We start from the raw sequence: 23,914 nt of genomic DNA, 5'->3' as shown, positions 1-23,914 counted from the left end.
TTGGGCCTGAGAGATAGTTTTTAATGTATCCTTGAGGTCTGGCTAGTGGCTGGCACACAGTAGGTTGTCAAGACATGTTTAATGAATGAATAAGTGAATGAATGAATGCTTTTCTCAAGGACAATACGAAACTTGCTTTACCAGACCCCTGCTTCAATTTGCCTTTCTAAAAAGTGGGACAATCAATTCCGTTTGTACAGGAATGTGAGGAGAATCAATTATCGCAGAGATGCAATAAATTCTTTAAACAAGAGGCAAAATAAAAGAGCAAAGTATATTTTTTATAATCTTATTCACAACAGACTTAACACTCAAGGAGAAAAGCATTTGCTGTTGTTTCTTGCATGGCAAGAGGCTTGCCAAAATGGGTACTATTTTCTAAAATATTTCAACGTGTGAAGTGCATGAGGAGGCCTCCCATCATTTTAAGATGAATTATGTTCTAATCCGGGCATTTAAAAAACAACAACAGAAAAACTCAGGCTGTTTTTAAATTCTGTCTACAACTTCTCCTGGCTAAATGCTGGGAATATTAAAATGGGTTTTAACTGCTTGCCAGATTTTTTTCTTTCTTTCTTCTTTTTAATCAGAGAGGCTATTACATTTTAAAATGTGGTGTCTGGGGAAAAGGTCACCCTCAGTTTCTGGAAGTTGGAATTAAGATGTTAAAATAGATCTCATAACCACTCTTTATTTTGATGGCAGTTTGTGAATCGGTCACAAGCTTTGGAAGGACACCCAGATGTATGCTACAACTCCAATTTCTTGGGGCAGGTGGCAAGCCAATCACCAAGTGATGGCAATAGGTTTCTGCAAACCAGCAAGGACAGAAACTAATCCACACTTAAGTAGTTCTTTTGCCTCCTTCTTTGCCCAAGGAGAGTCGTGAAGTCAAAGACAGTCTGACATCAAGGGTTTGGGAGAAAATCAAAACCCACAGGAGAGAGCCCCATCCAGCATCAGAGAAAAGGCCAAGTATCCATGAAAACCTTCCCCCAAACTCTATATACCCCAGGTGCATACCATATGTTCAGTTTTGCTTTGAGACATCTCGGGGACTTCAGGCTCCATTGGAGGGGCAGGGGCTTTCTTTTCATTCTTTCCTGAACAGGAATAAAAAAAAACAAGGAAGGGTTTAGCTTGGTCTCTTCATTTAACACACACATATACACAAGGCAACAACAACAACAAAAAAATGGAGGCTTTGCTCTGTGGTTGGCACTGTGTTAGGTAATGGGAACACTCTGATGAGTGAGAAAAACCTGATTCCCACCCTGGTGGACCTCAGATTTGGAAGTAGATGTTAAACAATGACTCTAAATTATTATTTAGTTACAAGTTACTATAAATAAAACTAAAGAAAAATATGAGAAAATAGGAAAGTATTTAAACTTCTTTGGGGGCAGGAGTAGCAGTGGTGGGGGTTTTGGAGGAAGTGAAACAAATTCGCAACCTGAAGGATTGGTTTTAGTTGTGTTTGTAGCACTTATCACTACTGAAGAGGAGTTATCCAGGCAAAGATGATGGTGGTGATGCACACAGAGCAGAGAGTTCCAGAAAAGCAGAGACAACAACCTGTAGCAAGGCCCTAAGAAAGGCTTTTGTAACTTAGGGAGTTGAAGGGACGTCTTCCTGTGGTCCTGCCTCTTAAGAACCTCTGCCCCTCCTTTTACACACACGTGCACCCAAAGGACCAGGCACAACCTTTCTCATCTTCCTTCCTTGCTCCTTTCAATGGTCAGTGGTATTGGACGGGAAGAGGTTGAACAGTCTCATCCCTAATCCAGTGGATTCTGTTTTCCAGGTACTACTTGCTGCAGGCTGCTGCCTTCATGAATACAAGAGATTTCCACAGGATGCAGGAAAAACACAAACAAATATTAAGACCTGTGGAAATCCTCTGAGCCTTATTGTAGGTATCCTTCATTGATCACTCAGTACCTTCCATCTGACTTGGTGACTTATTTATTTTGCAAGTCTGTGTGATGACTGTACAGCACAGGTTTCTGGGAGCCTCAGCTTTATTATTAAGTGCATAATTCAGATATGCCATTAACAAATGTATATTATTTCTAAATTGAGTCTCACTATTTTTTAATAAAAATGATTTAATCAATAAATTTTAAACAAAGGAGGTAGTGTACCATAGTGGTTGAGAGTATAATCTCTGGACCTAGATGCCTTGGCATTGATTCCTGGCTTTGTTCCTTGCTAGCTGCATGACCTTGAGCAAGTTACTTGTCCTCTCTGTGCCTCAGTTTCCTCTTCTGTATAAAGGGGATAATGACACCTATAGGCTATTGTAAGGATTAAATGGACTAGAAAGTGTAAAGCAAGTACCTGAAACACAGCAAGTGTTCAGTGAATGTTAACTAATAGTGTTATCTAGGTAAGGATATTTTTACAAATAAATGCACATATCAATTTAAAAGCAATTTGTTATATGGACTGTTAGCATCACACTTAGGAATCATTGTGAAAGTTCTCCCTCAGTTTCTTGATGAAGAAGACACGTGATTTCATAACCTTCTTTGAAGCCCCAGCACCCCTCATTAGAATTAAATACTCAATGAATGCATGTTGAATAAATGATCATGTGTCCTAATACGTAGTTTGAAAAATAAAGTCACTAGACATTTAGTGCCATTTTTCCAAATTCTTTTCCAGTCCTGGGAGAGGAGTGATTTTTCTCTGTATTTCTTTATCCTGTCATATCTACCCCAGATGCTATATAGAACAAACCTTAATAGTGGCTAAATGAAGAGTGTGATGGCATCCAGTTAGGGCGGCCTTTTAAGGCAGATCTTATTTGATCTGTTGAACGTTTAAGTTGTCATGAGAACCCATCCTTAACTAGTAGCATTGGCTACTGCTTATTTCAACCAATATGTGAAAGAAAAGCTTTCTGTTTATTATAAAAGGTTCAAAATACTCTGAATCATACAGCTCTCCTGTTAAAGGGATTCTTGAAGCAGTATGTGGGGAAAGGGGAGGAGGATGAACAGACAGACCTAACATCTAACCCTGATTCTTCTCTTTACCAGCTTCAAGCTTTTGGGTCTTTATTCTTTCATTTGTGAAATTACAGAAATTTGCAATAATACTGGGGAGATTAAAGAAAAAAACCTATGTAAAATACCTAACACAGGGAAGATGCTCAATTCAAAGTATTATTATCTGTTGTTGTGTTATTATTATTATGTGCCCTTAAGCAAATCGAGCTTCCCCAGAGAAGAGAAACTAACATTAATTATGATGTGCCAGACATTTTTTGGGACACTGTTCAATGCATTATCCTTTTAAAAATAAGATCTAGAACCTAAACTTTGTCCTAGCCCCATTCCTCTCTACTGTCTGCACTTCTAAAACTTCCATTAGGAAAAAATACATACTAGTCTACTTGGTCTCTTTTAAGCTTCCCTTTCTCCTTCCTAATACCTAACAGCATATAAAAAGGTAATGGCTTGCACATGTAAAAATTGTTTGAAAAACCTGAGGCAGATCTATTTTTTTTCCTTTCTAACACAGCAAGAAGGATAAATAATAACCATCTGTCTAGTCTGCCAGTTGAAGATTTGTACCAGAGGAAATAAGCCAAGCTGGCTTCTAGAGATTTCCAGGTGTTGGAGGGCCAGGTTTTACAGGGTTTCCAGTGGATTCTGATAGTTACATAGCCAGCGCTCCTGTCTGCCCTCACTAATGACTTGAAATCAGTAGCCTTTAGCACTGGCTGCATGTTAGACCCACCTGGGCAGCTTTAAAAATTACCAGTGCTCAGGCTTCACACCAGCCCAATTAAGTCAGAATCTCAGAAGGTGAGAACCCAACTCAGTACTTTTTAAAAAATTCCCTTTCAAAAAACCAGCTCCTGGATTCATTTATTTTTTGAAGGGTTTTTTGTGTCTCTATTTCCTTCAGTTCTGCTCTGATTTTTGTTATTTCTTGCCTTCTGCTAGCTTTTGAATGTGTTTTCTCTTGCTTTTCTAGTTCTTTTAATTGTGATGTTAGGGTGTCAATTTTGGATCTTTCCTGCTTTCTCTTGTGGGCATTTAGTGCTATAAATTTCCCTCTACACACTGCTTTGAATGCATCCCAGAGATTCTGGTATGTTGTGTCTTGGTTCTCGTTGGTTTCAAAGAACATCTTTATTTCTGCCTTCATTTCGTTATGTACCCAGTAGTCATTCAGGAGCAGGTTGTTCAGTTTCCACGTAGTTGAGCGGTTTTGAGTGAGATTCTTAATCCTGAGTTCTAGCTTGATTGCACTGTGATCTGAGAGACAGTTTGTTACAATTTCTGTTCTTTTACATTTATTGAGGAGAGCTTTACTTCCGAGTATATGGTCAATTTTGGAATAGGTGTGGTGTGGTGCTGAAAAAAATGTATATTCTGTTGATTTGGGGTGGAGAGTTCTGTAGATGTCTATTAGGTCCGCTTGGTGCAGAGCTGAGTTCAATTCCTGGGTATCCTTGTTGACTTTCTGTCTCGTTGATCTGTCTAATGTTGATAGTGGGGTGTTAAAGTAGACCGCTAGCAAGATTAATAAAGAAAAAAAGAGAGAAGAATCAAATAGATGCAATAAAAAATGATAAAGGGGATATCACCACTGATCCCACAGAAATACAAACTACCATCAGAGAATATTACAAACACCTCTATGCAAATAAACTAGAAAATCTAGAAGAAATGGATAAATTCCTGAACACATACACCCTCCCAAGACTAAACCAGGAAGAAGTTGAATCTCTGAATAGACCAATAACAGGAGCTGAAATTGTGGCAATAATCAATAGCTTACCAACCAAAAAAAGTCCAGGACCAGATGGGTTCACAGCCGAATTCTACCAGAGGTACAAGGAGGAGCTGGTACCATTCCTTCTGAAACTATTCCAATCAATAGAAAAAGAGGGAATCCTCCCTAACTCATTTTATGAGGCCAGCATCATCCTGATACCAAAGCCTGGCAGAGACACAACAAAAAAAGAGAATTTTAGACCAATATCCTTGATGAACATTGAGCAAAAATCCTCAATAAAATACTGGCAAACAGAATCCAGCAGCACATCAAAAAGCTTATCCACCATGATCAAGTGGGCTTCATCCCTGGGATGCAAGGCTGGTTCAACATACGCAAATCAATAAATGTAATCCAGCATATAAACAGAACGAAGGACAAAAACCACATGATTATCTCAATAGATGCAGAAAAGGCCTTTGACAAAATTCAACAACCCTTCATGCTAAAAACTCTCAATAAATTAGGAATTGATGGGACGTATCTCAAAATAATAAGAGCTATTTATGACAAACCCACAGCCAATATCATACTGAATGGGCAAAAACTGGAAGCATTCCCTTTGAAAACTGGCACAAGACAGGGATGCCCTCTCTCACCACTTCTATTCAACATAGTGTTGGAAGTTCTGGCCAGGGCAATTAGGCAGGAGAAGGAAATCAAGGGTATTCAATTAGGAAAAGAGGAAGTCAAATTGTCCATGTTTGCAGATGACATGATAGTATATCTAGAAAACCCCATTGTCTCAGCCCAAAATCTCCTTAAGCTGATAAGCAACTTCAGCAAAGTCTCAGGATACAAAATCAATGTGCAAAAATCACAAGCATTCTTATACATCAATAACAGACAAACAGAGAGCCAAATCATGAGTGAACTCCCATTCACAATTGCTTCAAAGAGAATAAAATACCTAGGAATCCAACTTACAAGGGACGTGAAGGACCTCTTCAAGGAGAACTACAAACCACTGCTCAAGGAAATAAAAAAGGATACAAACAAATGGAAGAACATTCCATGCTCATGGGTAGGAAGAATCAATATCATGAAAATGGCCATCCTTCCCAAGGTAATTTACAGATTCAATGCCATCCCCATCAAGCTACCAATGACTTTCTTCACAGAATTGGAAAAAACTACTTTAAAGTTCATATGGAACCAAAAAACAGCCCGTATCGCCAAGTCAATCCTAAGCCAAAAGAACAAAGCTGGAGGCATCACACTACCTGACTTCAAACTATACTACAAGGCTACAGTAACCAAAACAGCATGGTACTGGTACCAAAACAGAGATATAGATCAATGGAACAGAACAGAGCCGTCAGAAATAATGCCACATATCTACAAGTATCTGATCTTTGACAAATCTGACAAAAACAAAAAATGGGGAAACGATTCCCTATTTAATAAATGGTGCTGGGAAAACTGGCTAGCCATATGTAGAAAGCTGAAACTGGATCCCTTCCTTACACCTTATACAAAAATCAATTCAAGATGGATTAAAGACTTAAATGTTAGACCTAAAACCATAAAAACCCTAGAAGAAAACCTAGGCATTACCATTCAGGACATAGGCATGGGCAAGGACTTCATGTCTAAAACACCAAAAGCAATGGCAACAAAAGCCAAAATTGACAAATGGGATCTAATTAAACTAAAGAGCTTCTGCACAGCAAAAGAAACTACCATCAGAGTGAACAGGCAACCTACAAAATGGGAGAAAATTTTTGCAACCTACTCATCTGACAAAGGGCTAATATCCAGAATCTACAATGAACTCCAGCAAATTTACAAGAAAAAAACAAACAACCCCATCAAAAAGTGGGCGAAGGACATGAACAGACACTTCTCAAAAGAAGACATTTATGCAGCCAAAAAACACATGAAAAAATGCTCACCATCACTGGCCATCAGAGAAATGCAAATCAAAACCACAATGAGATACCATCTCATACCAGTTAGAATGGCAATCATTAAAAAGTCAGGAAACAACAGGTGCTGGAGAGGATGTGGAGAAATAGGAACACTTTTACACTGTTGGTGGGACTGTAAACTAGTTCAACCCTTGTGGAAGTCAGTGTGGCGATTCCTCAGGGATCTAGAACTAGAAATTCCATTCGACCCAGCCATCCCATTACTGGGTATATACCCAAAGGACTATAAATCATGCTGCTATAGAGACACATGCACACGTATGTTTATTGCGGCATTATTCACAATAGCAAAGACTTGGAACCAACCCAAATGTCCAACAATGATAGACTGGATTAAGAAAATGTGGCACATATACACCATGGAATACTATGCAGCCATAAAAAATGATGAGTTCACGTCCTTTGTAGGGACATGGATGAAATTGGAAATCATCATTCTCAGTAAACTATCGCAAGAACAAAAAACCAAACACCGCATATTCTCACTCATAGGTGGGAATTGAACAATGAGAACACATGGACACAGGAAGGGGAACATCACACTCTGGGGACTGTGTGGGGTGGGGGGAGGGGGGAGGGATAGCACTGGGAGATATACCTAATGCTAGATGACGAGTTGGTGGGTGCAGCACACCAGCATGGCACATGTATACATATGTAACTTACCTGCACATTGCGCACATGTACCATAAAACCTAAAGTATAATAATAATAATAATAATAAAAGAAAAAAATAAAAAAATAAATAAAATAAAATAAAATAAAAAATAAAAATCCGTAACTCCGAAAAAAAAAAAAAAAAAGAAATTCATAGACATGCCTAATGAAGGAAATTAAAATCTGACTTTAATATCATTTAGTAATTAAATACCAGCCTGTTTAAACTAAAATAAACAAACTAGAGATTACGATCTATGGAATTCTTAAGTTTGTATCTCATGATTGTAATTATCAAAAATTACTCGTTTTAGGTCCAACAATTAGCGTCTACTTTCTTACCTTTTCTTGATAGTGAGTTTCTATTGCAAGTTAGCTTCTTACTCTAGGCAACACCACTGATGAAAATAAGGAACATGTCTGCTTTGTTCACGACAGAGCTTAGCGTGGTGTCTAGTACACAGTAAACATTTAATAAATACGAACTTGTTAAATGGATAAAAAATGTAATATGGTGGATATCCCAATTACCCTGAGTTGATCTTTATACATTATATAAATGAATTAAATTGTCACTTGTATCCCAGAAACATGTACATCTATTATGTATCAATTAAAAAATTTAATAAATTAAATTTAATAAATTAAAATAAATAAATAAATAAATAAAAAATTCCCTAGGTGATTCTAAAGTAAAACCAGGATAGAGAACAACTGACTTTAATAAAAGTTTCTGGCTTCAGTGGGCCTACTGAATGAAGCTTTTGTTAGAAGGAAACTCATATATGTCAAATATCTATAAATGACAGACATTTCCACATAATCTAAAGAATTAACCCTGTGAGGTAGAAATCATCTCTATTTGACAGATGAGGAAACTGAGGCAATGAACATGTTAGTTTCCTTTTCAAGACAGCAGAGGTAGGGTTACGCCTGTGGCTTGAACTAATTCATTCATGTAACAAACATTTAAGTGCTTACTATATGCTGGGCACTATAGGACAGAATCTTTCCTTCATGGAGTGTGCATTCTGATAGAGAGAACAAAGAGATGCGTCAAAGAATGTCAGGTAGTGATAAGTGCTATAAACACAGCTAAAACCAATGATTAGGGGATGGAAAGTAATGATAGTTGCCATTTTAGATAGAGAATTCATCAATGACCTCTTTCAAGAAGTGACATTTAAATAAAACCCTGAACGGAGGAGAAACAAGAGAGCAAGCTGTGAAAATATATGGGTAAAGAGCATTGGAGGAAAATGTTACAGCAAAGGCAAAGGCCATGAGGCAGGAGTGACTGGTGCATCAAGCAATAACTGAGAGCAGAGCCTGGGTGAGGCAGAATGAAAAGGGAAGAGAAATGGGTGAAGTGTTCACAGGGCTAAAAGGCCCCATGGGCCACACCATGTGACTGAAGCTGATTTGTGTGTATGCGTGTGTGTGTGCGCTTCTCAGCATTCTTTTTTTTTTCCCCCCTCTGGTGATTCTCTCCTTCATTGTCCCCTTCTGAAGATAGCAAATGTGTTTTGCTTTGTGGTGACTACACCTACCCCATCCTAGTGCACTATGGTTTGGTTGGATTGACTCCCCAGTTCCAAGTCCAAGCTTGGTCTTTGATTAGTTTAAGCCTATCATGGTATCCCAGTCACAGTCTTGGTTCAATGATGGACATAAAACTCAATCTGAGCCTCTATAAGAAAAGAAATACTTGCTACAGTTTCTTAGGTAGTAAAGTTCTGTCCTTCTTGGGAGAACACCTATCCAAAGAGCGTGCTGTGAGGATGCGATGGCCATAGCTACCATAGCTATTTTGCATTGTAGAATGTCCAAGTAGTTGAGGGACTACCATATAGAGCCTGAAGATGATGCCAACAGCAGGTAAGGCATATCAGAGATCCAGAAAGAAGACAGATCCTTGATTTTGATATTTGAATGGCTAGATCAAACCATTCCTGCAGCCTTTGCTGCTGCCAGAATTTTCAACTAAATAAACCAAAATCTCTGTATTGTCTAAACCAATTGAGTTTGCTTTTTTTCCCAAGTAGTTCTAATTAGTAACTAGTATGAGTATATTTTTTCCTTAGTAAAAGGGAGGCCAAGGCTTCACCATTTTTCTGTTTTCTTGAGTGATAGGTCTTCAAGAAATGTTTGAGGGGTGTCAATGAGCCTCTTCTGCGACTCCTTTGAATTTTCCCTTGTCAGCAGTCATACTGGAACTCTGCTCTTTGCTTTCTGCACCATCTTCTTCCTCTCTCTTGTTCACAGGCTCCACAGTGAAGAGATTCAAATTTGAGATCATACTTCATTTTTGTGAAATACTATTTCAGACTTTAGACCTTACCATGTTTAGAGGGGCCTAAGCTCTTTTTATATGTGTCTTAATGGGAGTTCATCATATTTCTTAGATCTATGGTTTAAGGTCTTTTACTACGTTTGGAAGCTTCTCAATCATAATTGCTTCAACTTCATCTTTATTCTCTTTCTCCTATTTTTCTTTGACTTCAGTTACATGTATGTTAGATGTTGTCACCATTTCCTATGTGTCTCTTGCATACTTTTTTTTTTTTTCTGACAGGGTCTCACTCTTTTGCACAAGCTGGAGTGTAGTGGCATAACCAGAGCTCACTGCAGCCTTGACCTCATGGGCACAAGTGATTTTCCCACCTCTGCCTCCCAGGTAGCTGGGACTATAGGCATGCACCTCTATGCCTGGCTAATTTCTTTATTATTTGTAGAGACAAAGTTTCACCTTGTCGCCCAGGCTGGTCTCAAACTCCAGGGCTCAAGTGATCCTCCCACTTAGGCCTCTCAAATTGTTAGGACTACGGGTGTGAGCCACAGCACCCAGACTCTTACATACTTTTAAATGTATTACATCCTAATTTTTCATCCATGCTTCAATCTGGATATTTTCTATTGAACTGTATTACAGTTCACTGGTCCTCTCATCAGCGATGTCTAATCTGTTAAACCCATCTATTGAGCTTTTAAATTTTAATTTTTATAAATTTAAGTGTAGATATTCCATTTGATTCCTTTTACAGATTCAAATTCTTTGCTGAAAATTCCCCATCTTGTCATTGATTTTCTTGAATATATTAATTACAGTTATTTTAAAATCTATGTCCTGCTTTACATCATCCATGGCAATTTTTAATTGAAGCTGGACATATTGTATGAAAAACTTAAGAGATTTTGCATGATACCTCCTTTCACAGAGAGCTTTTCTCCCCCTTCTGTCTGGTAGTTCAGTTGGAATTCCAAGTAAGAGTCTTCGAACAAATTTTCTTTTGTATTTTATCTAATCTTCTAGTTATTCTTACCAGGAAGTTTGACTTGCTGGAAAGTAGTCTCTCCTTGTCATTAGTGTAAGTCACAGATATTAAGTATTTATGTGAAAATTATATGTACATTGAAAAACAAGTTCCCAGGATTTTTATGATTCTTAATGATATAAATTTTCTAATAAAGGCAGTATATATAAAATGAGTTATTTTAATTAGGTTAGCATAGCATCTTTGAGTGCAGAGAGGTCCTAGGAAAGAGAAAATTCACAGTTCTACACACCCATAAGGAGTATCTTTCTTTAGTTTCTGTATAATGCCGCTGCTTCACTTTCATAACATTTACCCGTGGAGCTAAAGAATAGACAGGAAAAAATGGCTCACTCAGTGCTTAAGAGCATTTAGTCATCATAGATCCAGCAGTACAGAAACGAGAAGAGACCAAGACATTGACTAAGTAAATAAGCAGTGAGCTATAACAACAACAATGCAATAGCAACACTACCCCAACTCTGTAGTTCTGGAGAGTGACACGTTGCCTATAAAAATTAGTGATGTGTTGCCTATTTTGTTTGTCAGACTCACAATCACCCTATAAGATCAATAGGGCAGGTTTGCGTTTTTCTTTTATATTTTGCCCATTTTAGATATGAGAAAAATGAGTAAGAGAGAAACAAAAAAAGTGTCCCAATATAAGGTAGTTATTTAGTTGTGTGAGACTTCAATTTATCTTTTTACATATTTTTCTGCTATTCCATATGCTATGGTCTTAACTGTGTACCCCCCTGCCCCAAATTTATATGTTGAATCCCTAATCTCAAAATCTGACTGTATTTGGAGGTAGGGCCTTTAAAGAGGTGATTAAGTAAAAATGAAGCTGTTAGGGTGGGCTCTAACCCAATCTGACTGGTGTCCTTATAAGAAGAGGAAATTCAGACCTGTAGAGACACCAGGGATGCACACACACACAGGAAAGCCAAGTGAGGACACATCAAGTACCCACCTAGCATCAGAAGAGCTACTGCTATAATGTTTTTCAGCATTCTCAGCCCTAGCCACATGTGAAACCTCAGGTCAGATGAACAGCCACATGACATCACTTCAATGGTCTCCTCATTGAAAATATGATGCTTTGTAAGAGACCCAAGTGCAGCCACCTTCTTAGAGCCTTAAATTATGTCGCAGTCCAAGAATCAGCTGTATGGAATCCCCTCTGAAATCCTTCCTCCAGCTGCTTGGCATTTCCGTGGAGACCCTAGAACCATCTGTGTGGTGACACTAGCTACTAGATTCTGATAGTAATACCCCTTCCTCTATGTTCCCTCGGCCTTAAGGTGATAGCTGCTTTCTACAGTTACTAATGTCTGGATTACCTCCCTGTAGTGGACTGAATTGTGTCCTCCTCAAAAATATGTTCAAGTCCTAATCACTGGCACCTGTGAATCTGAGCGTATTTGGAAACAAGATCTTTTCAGATGTAATCAAGTTAAGATGAAGTCATTCTAGATTAGGGCAAGCCCTACTTAGAATGACTGGTGTCTTTATAAGATAAAGAAGAGGAACACTTGGATACAGAGATATATAGAAGACAGAAAGAAGAAGGCCTTGTGAAAACAAAGGCAGAGATTGGAGTTACGCAATAACAAGCCAAAGGAGGCCTGTGGCTACTAGAAGCTGACACCGGCAAGAAAGAACTCTTCTGTAGAGTGTTCAGAGAGAGTCTGGCCATGCGTACACCTTGATTTTATATTTCCAGCCTCCAGAACTGTGAGAGAATAAACTTCTATTGTTTTAAGCCACCAAGATTGTGGTATTTTGTATGGCAGCCCTGGGAAATGAATATACTCACCATATTCTTTTTTATCCTTCAGCCTTTGGATACTTACATAACCAATCCCCTGTAGTAAATTCCCTCTGCTTGAAATACCTAGTAAGGTTTCTTAGGTTTTTCCACTTGGATACAGACTGATATATTTAATCCCGGACACACACACACACACACACACACACGCACACACACACACACACACACACACGCATGCACATTCAGTACTTTATATTTTGATCCAAAGGGCAATCAGTAAATGGTTGATGGATGTAGTAAATAAAAAAACTACAACAGCAGATTAATATCAATGCATATTTTTTCACCTGTCATATTTAAAACTTGCTAATTGCTAAATATTTCCCCAATGCATCATTACAATTTTCACTTAATAATATGTCTTGGAAATCTTCCTGTAGCAACCCAGCCATGTTATTTTACAACTGCATCATTTTATCAATTGGTTATATTGTAATTTAATTAAATAGCCCACGAAGGATCTTTCTGTTATTTCTGTTTTTAAAAATGTTTACCAAAAAAACCTACACTAAACATATATATACATCTCACAGGTTTTTTTGTTGTTGTTGAGACATCAGTGGAATAAATACCTAGCTATGAGCTTCTTTGATCTAAGCGACTGTGCACCTGAAATTCTGCTAAATAATACTAACTTCTGTAAATGTACTGCATTCATCTATAAGGGCTGCCACTAGAGAATGTCTCATGATAAAATAAAACTTGGAGAATTGTGCTTTATTATCCAACTGGCCTAAAAGAATAGCCATTAAGGTGATTCTCACTCCCATTTTTCCTTCACTGGGGAGCTGTTCACATTTCTGAGAGAAATGAGATGAAACCCAATAAGCAAACCACTCAAGCTAGGCAGCATAGTCAACAATAGCTGTGAAAAATGGAAGGTCTCTCTGGAGCAAAAAAATAATGGAACTCACCTGTAGGCAAATCAGATAACAAATCAGAAGCAGCTCTGGTCAGCATCTCAACAAAATTCTGCCATCTGTGCAAGAAAAGGAAACATAAATTGGTGATCAATATGATTGCCCTGAAAGAATGTCCAGTGAAGCTCTGTTTATATTGGTAGTGATATTGAATAAGCTTTTTGATACTTCTATCATTTAAGGTCCAATGCAGTAAACAGAAACTACTTTGTATATCTTTATTAAAAAGGGCTTTGATATAGGGAATTATTGCAAAGCCATTAGAACAGAAAGTTCTAAGTTTAGGGTCAGGCCTCAGCAGATGTGGTCCAGAGATCAGGGAACAGCAAGAAAATCTGGCTGATGTCTCAGTTGCCCCTAGCTATGAAGTTGTCATCAGGCAGTACAAATTGCTTTCTGGCCACTGGAAAAAAAAAACAAAACAAAAAAAACAAACAACAACAACAAAAAAAACACTTGCCAGTTTCTGCAGTTGCTACTGCTGTTGATATAAATAAATAAATAAATAAATAAATAATATAAACTGTCTCCGTGCCACTGGCCTCTCACCACTGCTTCTGCCTTTCAAATCTCATGAAATTGCATCTCACTGACAGAACTTAAAGCAGTTCTAGAACTTTGTGTCAAGAGGGTTTCAGAAAGGTTCTTTCTAGCCTTCACAAGTATGGAAAGCATTACAACACGAAAAAAACATAGAAGGGGAAAAATATGAGTGCTGAGTGCAAGAACACAATATTCAGTGAATTCCCAAGTGGGAAATTACATTAAGTAATATGTCTGCAAGAGACAACCAGGTAATCATTTAAAGCTTAAAAAGTACTTTAGCAAAACTTTGACATTGAAAATCACTTATATTTGTTTGCCCAGCATCCACCTTCCATTTATATATAAATATGTTCTTCTCTGGGGTGACAGCTATTGGTTTCCTTTTGGATACAGTATGGATGGGTCTACGGTATGGTCAAAGTCCCATACCTTGCCCTAGCCAATGTTGTGACCCACCCCCTCTAGTTAATCTCAATCTATTTATCCCTTCCTCCCTTCTTCCCTCCTTCACTTCTCTCTCTCCCACTGTCTCTGCCTTAATGTTTGGTTCTATTCCTTCCTGAAGTTTATTTTTCTCCAATTTTGTGTTAATTCATATCCTTTGAAAATATTTCTTTTTACTTGTGTTAGCAAAAGACAGTTTCTGTTGCTAGCAACCAAACCTCAACTAAGTATCTTTATCTTTCTCCATCTTGTCCAACAGAAGAAGTCAAGTGAAAATGAAGAGCAAGTTGGGAACTATATATGCTGGGTTTTTAAAGAAAAGTTCTAATGTCATATGACTTTATTATCTTTAAATAAAATGAGTTAAATATGTAACTAGTTTATTTTGCTTATACTTCATGAAGGCTTTCCTATATATGACATAACATTTAGAGAAATTATTTGGTCAGGATAAGTATCATGATATTGGGCCTTGAACATGTGACCTCCAGAGTTTCATGCCACTTTGGGCACATGATTAGATAGATAAGTGATGGATAAGTGATGGATTAGATAGATATGTGATGGATATTAGATAAGTGATGGATATTAGATAAGTGTGGATATGCAGGACTGCCAGTCAGATAAGCTGATGACTATATCAGTGGTAGGTCTAGGCAAGTAAGAGAAAGTTGAACAAGAAGTAGCAAGCACTTTTGAGAAATCTTAATAATTATATAAAGATCTGATATTAGCACAGATCTGCAAATAAACTACAATAGAAGCATCTCCTGTCTTCTACACTTCCTGCAATTTCTTTCAAGGCTATTTTAAGAAGTCCAGGTTTATGGCTACAGCACCTTCTGACCCTTTGATGAAAAAAAAAAACACAAAACAACAACAACAACAACAACAACAAAAACCTAGATCCATTAATATTTACACATTACACAACATTTATTTTTTCAGAGATGTTAGGAATTATCAGGTAGTGTTCTCTTAGATATCAGGTATGACATGAGATAAGGCCTCTGGATAAAATGACACCAGAAAATTTTCTGCCCATTCTTGATTATATGCTGACAGCAGGGGAAGCAGATTGAGGGAAAATTTTTTTAACTATATTGCCTGATTTGAATGGTATAGGACTTACATGACCAATACAATTTTTAAGATCCTTCTAACCAAATATTTCTTTTCTCCCACGTTCTTTACATTACCCCCAAGACCTTCAAAGTACTATTCACAACTTAAATTTGGGAGTGGGTTCTAGTTGCCATAGCAGGCACTATAATTCTAATAACAAAAGTAGGTACCAAACCTCCAATGTCAAGCCAGACAGATCAGGACTGGAGGACAAGTTCTGTGAGCCTGATTCTAGATTCAGGCAGACCTTATTTCAAATCCCACTTTAACTGAGTTTTTCAAGTTAAAATGGCATGGAGTGAACATTCTGAGTACTTTTTGTGCATTATCTCATTTAATTGAGACAACCATCTTATGGGGCATGTAACTGACTTGTCCAAGGGCACATGGATCAATAGGACAGCCAGGATTTATGCCCTGACTCCAAATCTATTCGAACATAATGTAACTTGACTTCGTTTACATTTTTGTGGTCTTTGCAGTTCCATGGACACAGCTGTAGTGTTTTCTGACATTTATTTTTGCAGAAGTCTGATGTCAGTCTGATTTTTGGTCATTTGTAATTAATTTTCTCTTTATTTGCTTTGGTTTAGTTTTATTGGGTTTTTGGCCTGGATCCCTGAATAATTGCCTTTGTCTTTATAATATAAAAGTTTTGTTGGAATGATGTGAATACATTTTTTCTTAATTTAGCTTACATCACACCGAGTCCCTTCAATCTGTACAGCTGTACCAGCTCTGCAAAGTTTCTTTAGTTGGTTTTTATTTCGTTTTCCATTTTTTCTAGTTTTCTTTTTCACAATACCAAGGCCTCTTAGGTTGAACCTCTATTCTTATTCTTTTATATCTACTATCCTCATTTTCTTCTTTGTTATTTTTCTCTAGATTTTGTAAAAGCCTCTTAAGTTTGACATTACATATTGATTCCTCGTTACCTCTTAATTCTGCTATGAAAGTTGTAGTTTTCTTGAAACCATCCATATTTACCAAAATTCTTTCTAGTTTCTTCTGTTCATGTTTTGTGCTTTTTAAGTTTCATTTTTGTGTCCTTTAAATCTCATTATGTTGATTACTTTCCAATTCATTTCAGTAGAGGACATGGCTTCTTATACTCTACAAAAAAATCAATGGTTTTCTAAATTTTTCTTAGAGTAGATTAATTTAAAAGGTCTGGTGAGATTTGGAGCCTGTAGAATTTTGGCTCCCTTTCCATGTTTTGTAGTGTGTATTTGTTTTTTTTTTTAATTAGGTATTTTGCTTCAAATGAGTATCTATTCACATTCAGTACAACCCAGCAGATGAGTTGCACTGATTTCCTTTGGCCTTGCTCACTGCTCACTAGACCTGAAGTCAAGGGCAGATGACAACTTCCGTCCATTCCTGGTGCCTCTCAGGCATACACCTGGTGCACCTTGGTAGGGCAGAGATAGGATTTTCTCACCACATTTGTTGTATATCACATACCCCATATTGGTATAGTATGCCATAAGCTATATGCTCCTCATCATATACAACTGACAGTGATCTTCCTCTCTGTACTAACCTCTACAACTTTATTATCAGATATTACCTTCATCAGATGCAAGCACCATAGTCATATTTTCCCCTTCCCACCTTGCTTACTTCGACTTTCTGCCATCATTCTTGATAGTTGAGCTCTCCAAATAGGCACAGAAGAGTTGTGTGTGGTTAAGTGTGTATCCTTGGGCAGGGGAGGGAAGGAAAGGAGATGTGGGGAACCATAGTGCTCAGGCTGCACAATAAAACAACACTTGTGTAATTTTCTGGTTGGTCAAGACTTGGGTCCCCAAATCAAGGGGAAGATTGTGGTGAAGGGATAAAGTATTTTCTGTTTTCTGCACTTCTTATAGGTGGGTAGGGCACAGCTTGGGGCAAGCAACTAATTGATTTTCCCACATTACGTTTATTTATATTTAGTGAAGATTTCTTTTGTACATTCTGACACTAGAGTTAGTCAGTTTTTGCTACTCATGTGTTGTTTGTCTCTTTCCTTCTTCATAGAAATTTTAGTTGGGAGTTGGTAGGCTGATGTCATTTTATACAAAAAGCCTTAAATATTAAAAAAACAAACAAACCTAAAGCACTAAACACACAAAATGTAGGCTATTTTATTGAAACATCCTTGTAATACTGATGAAGGTAATTTCAGCTGGTATGCTCTTCTATGAGGGTTATGAAGGCTTAAGTCAAAAGGTTTGCTGGTGTTCACCTCCCAAGCCCATTACCTTTCTTTGCCTCCTGAAATGTGTGTTCCAGCCATAATGAAGTTTGTAGTTCTCCAAACTTATTTTTTCTTGGCTTTTGTCTCAGCACATACTGCTCCTTATCTCTGAAATACTCTTCCCCGTTTCTTACCTGGTTAGCTCCTACAAATCCCACCAAGCTCAGCTGAGACATAGTATAGAATATTGATAAAGAGTTAGCTCTGTTCAGACTGCCAGGATCAGAAATTAAGTCCCATGATTTGAAGAATTGCCTTCAGAATCCTGTAATCCTCTACTTCAGTCAAGGGAAACAAAATATGCCAGAAGGAGGAGCCAGACAGGAAGATTACCAAAGAGGCCTTTAGCCTTTAGGGACTATATTAGTTTGCTGGGGCTGTGTTACAGTCTAAATGTTTATATCTCCCTCACATTCATGTGCTGAAATCCTCAATTCCATGGTATTAGGAGCTATGGTCTTAAGGAAGTGATTAGGCAGTGGGGGCAGAACCTTCATGCATGGGATTAGTGTTCTTATAAAGGAGGCCTAAGAGAGACCCTTTTCTGCTTTCACCATAGGAGGTCACAGTGAAAAAAAATCTGTCTCTAAGGAAGTGGATCCTCACCAAACACTAAATCTGCTTCTGTCTTGATCTTGGACTTCCTGGCCTCCAGAAACCTGAGAAATAAATTTATGTTGTTTATAAACCACCCAGTCAATAGCATCTTGTTATAGCAGTCCAAATGATCTAAGACAGGCTGCCATAACAAAATACCGCAGATCACATGGCTTAAACAACAGAAATTTATCTTCTCACAGTTCTGGAGGCTACAAGTCCAAGATCAAGGTGTCAGTAGGTTTAGTTTCTTCTGAGGCCTATCTCCTTGGCTTGCAGATGGCCTCTTTCTTGCTGTGTTCTCTGTGCATGGTCTTTCCTCTGTGCACCTACATCCCTGGTGTCTCTTTGTGTGTCCAAATGTCCACTTCCTATAAGGACACCCTTCAGATTGGATTAGAACCCACCCTAACAGTCTCATTTTAACTCAGTTATTACTTCTTTATTTTTATTTTTTGGTGGACAGAGTCTCATTCTGTCACCCAGGCTGCAGTGCAGTGGCACGATCTCAGCTCACTACAAACTCTGCCTCCTAGGTTCAAGCGATTCTCGTGCTTCAGCCTCCAGAGTATCTGGGACTGCAGGCACGTGCCACCACACCAGCTAATTTTTGTATTTTTAGTAGAGGCAAGTTTTCCCAGGTTGGCCAGGCTGGTGTTGAACTCCTGACCTCAAGTAATCCTCCCACCTCAGCCTCCCAAAGTGTTGGGATTACAGGCAAACGCCACCATAACCAGCCTATCACTTCTTTAAAAGGCCCTCCAAATATAGTCATATTCTGAAGTACTGGAGATTAAAACATCAATATGTGAACTTTGGAGGGATACAATTCAGCCTTAACAGCCTTAACAGAAGTAAGAGTCAAAGAAGCCTAACTTTTGAGAGTAATTTATTTAATGTCTCTAAACCTTAGTTTATTCATCTGTGAAGTGGTTCTAAAAGGAAAACCAACTCATGGGGTTGCTGGGACTATGCTGTGTAGCCATGTAGAGCATCTAGCCCCATACCTGGATGTATTAGGTGCATATGCATTAATTCTTTATCCAATCAGGTCAGGGAGTTATTTTGATCATGTCATTTAACCTTGCTACTGAGACGCTCATTCACTTGCATTGTTTTTCTATGCTTTGACCTTCTTGTTCATGTACTAACTTATATTCTTTCCACCTTTCAGTTAACTGGGAGAAGTACAGCCCTTCCCTGATATAGAGGCAATAAACTCTGAAACCTAAACAAATGAATTCTTATTTTTCCCTTTTGACAGATGAGAAAATTAAGGTTAAGAGAAATTTATTACTTATCCAGGCTCCCAAAACTAGTGTATTTCAGATCCAGGTCGCCAGCTAGGACTCATGCTGGGTTTCTCCATAGATGGGGGCTGAAGAGGTGGTTGAAGGGCTGCACTGGTAAGGAAAGGTTGCTTCCAAGCTCTGGGCTTATTTGGATCATACCTGCCCCTGGAGCTTAAATGTTTCCCTCTTTGGTATTCATATCTTACATGCCTCCTGGGTCCTGGAGGAGAGGGCAAGAGATACTAAACTCAAATCCAGAACTCTGTTCAGCATCAAGCCCAAGGGTGAAGCCAGCTCTGGAACTTAGGCAGTTTGGCCAAAGCCTCTGTGCCTAGTCATTATCTTATAAACTGAGTTTCATAGGACTTGTAGGAGAATCAGTGTAGTGTAGTGACCAAGAGCCAAGACTGAAGATAGAGAACCTACGTTTGACTTAGCCTTATTGATGAATTCATTTATTAGTTGTGTATTGGTTTTAGCCTCTCTGTGCTGCTGTGCCTCAGTTTCCTCACTTGAAAAATAATATGCCTACTTCATGGGAAAGTTGCAATAATTAAAAGAGTTAATATTTATAAAGCACTTATTATTATTTTCTGGAAGAGAAAAGGCAGCAGGTCTGATTTCTAAGGCACAGCCAACGGGCAGATCTATACCATATTTCTAATAGCTTGCTACCTAACACTTTTCCTATTCTCTTTAGAAGTAATTGCTGAATCAGACACCTCATGTTTCCTTCATCTTCTAAAATCCTCTGGTTGTTCCTGGGATTAGCAAAACCAGTCTTTTTCAACTTAATTGCACTCTCAGTAATGGGCCAGATGTGTATGATAAGTCCTACTTGTGGCTGTGTCAATTGCTCCCCTCTATTCATGAAGCTTCCATAGCAGCTTTATTATTTATCCCTTCCCCCAACACAATTTGGCTTGTGTGCATGTGTTTTAAACTGGTTTGAAGCATTTAATTTTGCCAATACAATTTTAGAGTATTAGTTTGCCTCCTGTTCTCTCTCTGCCCTCCTTAATTACCATTTATTGCAAAGTCACACAGAAACATTAAATGCTAATTCTGATTTACATGTTCCTGGCCAAGAACACGGATAATAATTTCCATCCAACAAAACCTGAACTCATTTTACATAAGGGTGATTCAGAGTAGAGATTTGAAATCGTAATCAAGTCTTTCTCAAAATCGCCTTATCCTGGCAGTCATTCACTAATGTCTCTGCTAATTGGTAGGCAAATGGCAAAAAAACAAATCTCAATGTTAAAAAAACAACAACAACAACTTTGTAACAGGGTTTGTGAAATTGCTCGTCTCGTCAACTCTTACAACATGACAGTTTAAGGAGGAAACACAACTCATTTTATTTGGTTAGATGGGGCTAATCCCACATCACCATAATCCCTCCTGATGTTTTATTGATTCTAAAGGACATTTAGTCAGGAACCAGCTCAGCACTAGAATCCTGCTAATTAGCAAGCAGCCACATTCCAAATGGGTTCCCAATTGAACAGCAGATTAATAGGACAATATGTACTAAAATAATGATTCGTGCATTCAGCTTCTAAAATGTGTCTAAATTGCATCTTTAATCTCTTAAGGATATAGGTTTGCATACAAAGCCCATAACAAAATGGATTTAATTCAACAAAAGAAGCTTTAGCCAATGACTGTTTAGGGATGAAACAGGTTTTTTCTTATAAATGCAATTCTTTTTTAGTTCTTATGGTTTTGATATCCTTGAACATTAAAAGTCAAAGACAGGTGAATAAAGAAATCTGTGTGCTTCTCTGATCTGCACAAAAACAGTGAGAAATTGAGAGTGTTGATAGGATATTAAGTAGCCTAACATTATTTGCTCCCCATTTTCTCTTGGTCTCATATTCCCAATTCTCGGAATCTTGGTTCTGGATCTCAATTTTTAATCAACAAATATCTATTGAGTCTCTACTATGTATAGGTATAATGTGAGCTTTGATACTTGCTTTTTCTTTCTTCAGATTGGTGCCTTTTTGGTAGTCTTAATTTTGGCCTTTCGATTTTCTACTCAGCTCTTAGCTCAGTTTTCTGCATTTCCAGCTTAACCACACCTCTCTCCTTCATCCAACCACCCCCAAGGTTTTAAAGAAGGCAGACTCTCATGTCCAAAGCTGGCACAGTGGAAAGTCATTGACTAAGCTCAATATCATAACCTCATTATTCATATGTTCATTGATTGATGTGGCTCATAACCTTTACCCTTTATTTTTCTGTATTGCTCTTATCACCATGTGATACGCCATATATTCTAACTTATGTATTATTTATCTTTTCCATTAGAATATAAGTTTCATGAGGAAAGGGGCTTTGTTTTATTCATATCTATATTCCTAGTGTGTAAGAGTAGTGCTTGGTATGTAGTAGGTACCCAGTAAATGCTTGCTAAATAAATGAATAAGTAAATTCCTTAAACATTTACTGTGTACCTATCATGTGCCAATGATATGGTTTGGCTCTGTGTCCCCACCCAAATCTAATGTCAAATTGTATTCTCCATGTGTTGAAGGAGGGGCCTGGTGGCAGGTGATTGGATCAGGGGGGCAGATTTCCCCCATGCTGTTCTCATGATAGTTTTCATGAGATCTGATAGTTTAAAAGTGTGGCACGTCCCCCTTCACTGTCTCTCTCTCTCTCTCCTGCTTCGCCGTGGTAAGATATGCTTGCTTTCTCTTTGCCTTTTGCCATGATCGTAAGTTTCCTGTGGCCACTCAGCCATCCTTCCTGTTAAGCCTATAAATCTGTAAGTCGATGAAACCTCTTTTCTTCGTAAATTACCCAGTCTCAGGTTGTTCCTTACAGCAATGTAAAAACAGACTGATACAGAAAATTGATACCAGGAGAGTGGGGCACTGCTATGAAGATACATGAAAATGTGGAAGTGACTTTGGAACTGGGTAATGGGTAAAGGCTGAAACATTTCAGAAGGCTCAGAAGAAGACAGGAAGATGTGGGAAAAATTTTGAAACTTCCTAGAGACTTGTTGAATGGTTTTAATCAGAATGCTGACGGTGATATGGACAATGACGTCCAGGCTGAGGTAGTTTCAAATGAGAATGAGGAACTTTTTGAGAAATGGAGTAAAGGTCACTCCTTCTATGCTTCAGCAAAGAGAATGGCAGCATTTTGCCCTTGCCTTAGAGATCTGTGGAACTTTGAACTTGAGAGAGATGATTTAGGGTATCTGGCAGAAAAAATTTCTAAGTAGCAAAGCATTCAAGATGTGACCTGGCTGTTTCTAAAAGTGTGCAGTCATAAGCATTTACAAAGAGATGGACTAAAATTGCAATTTATGTTTAAAAGGGAAGCAGAGCAAAAAAGTTTGGAAAATTTGTAGCCTGACCATGAGGTAGAAAGGAAAATCACATTTTCTGGGGAGAAAGTCAAGCTGGCTGCAGAAATTTGCATAAGCGATGAGGAGCTATATATTAATAGCTAAGACAATGGGGAAAATGTCTCTAGGTCATTTCAGAGTTCCTGGCAGCTCCTCCCATCACAGGCCTGGAGGTCTAGGAGGGAGAAATAGTTTTGGGGGCTGGGCCCAGGGCCCCACTGCTCTGTGCAGCCTCAAGACGTGGTGCCCTGCATCCCAGTTGTTCCAGCTCCAGCTGTGGCAAAAACAGCTGTGGCAAAAACAGGACTCCATGCCTGTACAGAGTTCCCACTAGGGCACTGCTTAGTGGAGTTTGAGAAGAGGGCTACAGTCCTCCAGACCCCAGAGTGGTAAATACACTGACAGCTTGCAACCGTGTGCCTGGAAAAGCCACAGGCATTCAATGCAAGCCTGTGAAAGCAGCCAAAGGAGCTGTACCCTGAAGAACCACAGGGGCAGAGCTGCCCAAACCCTTAGGAGCCCACCCCTTGCATCAGTGTGCTCTGGATGTGAGACATAGAGCCAAAAGAAATTATTCTGAAGCTTTAAGATTTAATGATTGCTCTGCTGGGTTTTCGACTTGCATGGGGTCTGTAGCTACTTTTTTTTGGCCCATTTCTTCCTTTTGGAATGGGAGCATTTACCCAATGCCTGTACTCCCACTGTATCTTGGAAGTAACTGACTTGTTTTTGATTTTACAGGCTCATAGGTAAAAGGGATTTGCCTTGTCTCAGATGAGACTTTGGACTTGGACTTTTGCATTAATGCTGGAATGACTTAAGACTTTGAGGGACTGTTGGGAAGGCAT

The 23,914-nt window shown here is 38.5% G+C and overlaps 1 protein-coding gene across 1 annotated transcript in view; it reads right to left on the bottom strand.

Annotated features, from left to right (window-relative positions):
• The window catches only part of C1H1orf87 (chromosome 1 C1orf87 homolog), a 144,503-nt gene that overhangs the window by 9,646 nt on the left and 110,943 nt on the right, over positions 1-23,914 (bottom strand). Inside the window, exons 9-10 of the mRNA XM_054438574.1 lie at positions 13,445-13,509; positions 1,024-1,103 (exon numbers count right to left, since the gene is read on the bottom strand). Coding sequence (XP_054294549.1) covers positions 1,024-1,103; positions 13,445-13,509 — 145 coding nt within the window. The remainder of the gene's footprint in view (positions 1-1,023; positions 1,104-13,444; positions 13,510-23,914) is intronic.

The sequence above is a fragment of the Pongo pygmaeus genome, chromosome 1, assembly GCF_028885625.2.
Source record: "Pongo pygmaeus isolate AG05252 chromosome 1, NHGRI_mPonPyg2-v2.0_pri, whole genome shotgun sequence".
NCBI lineage: Eukaryota > Metazoa > Chordata > Mammalia > Primates > Hominidae > Pongo > Pongo pygmaeus.
The sequence above is the reverse complement of the archived record's forward strand: the minus strand, read 5'-3'. Positions and strand labels throughout refer to the sequence as shown.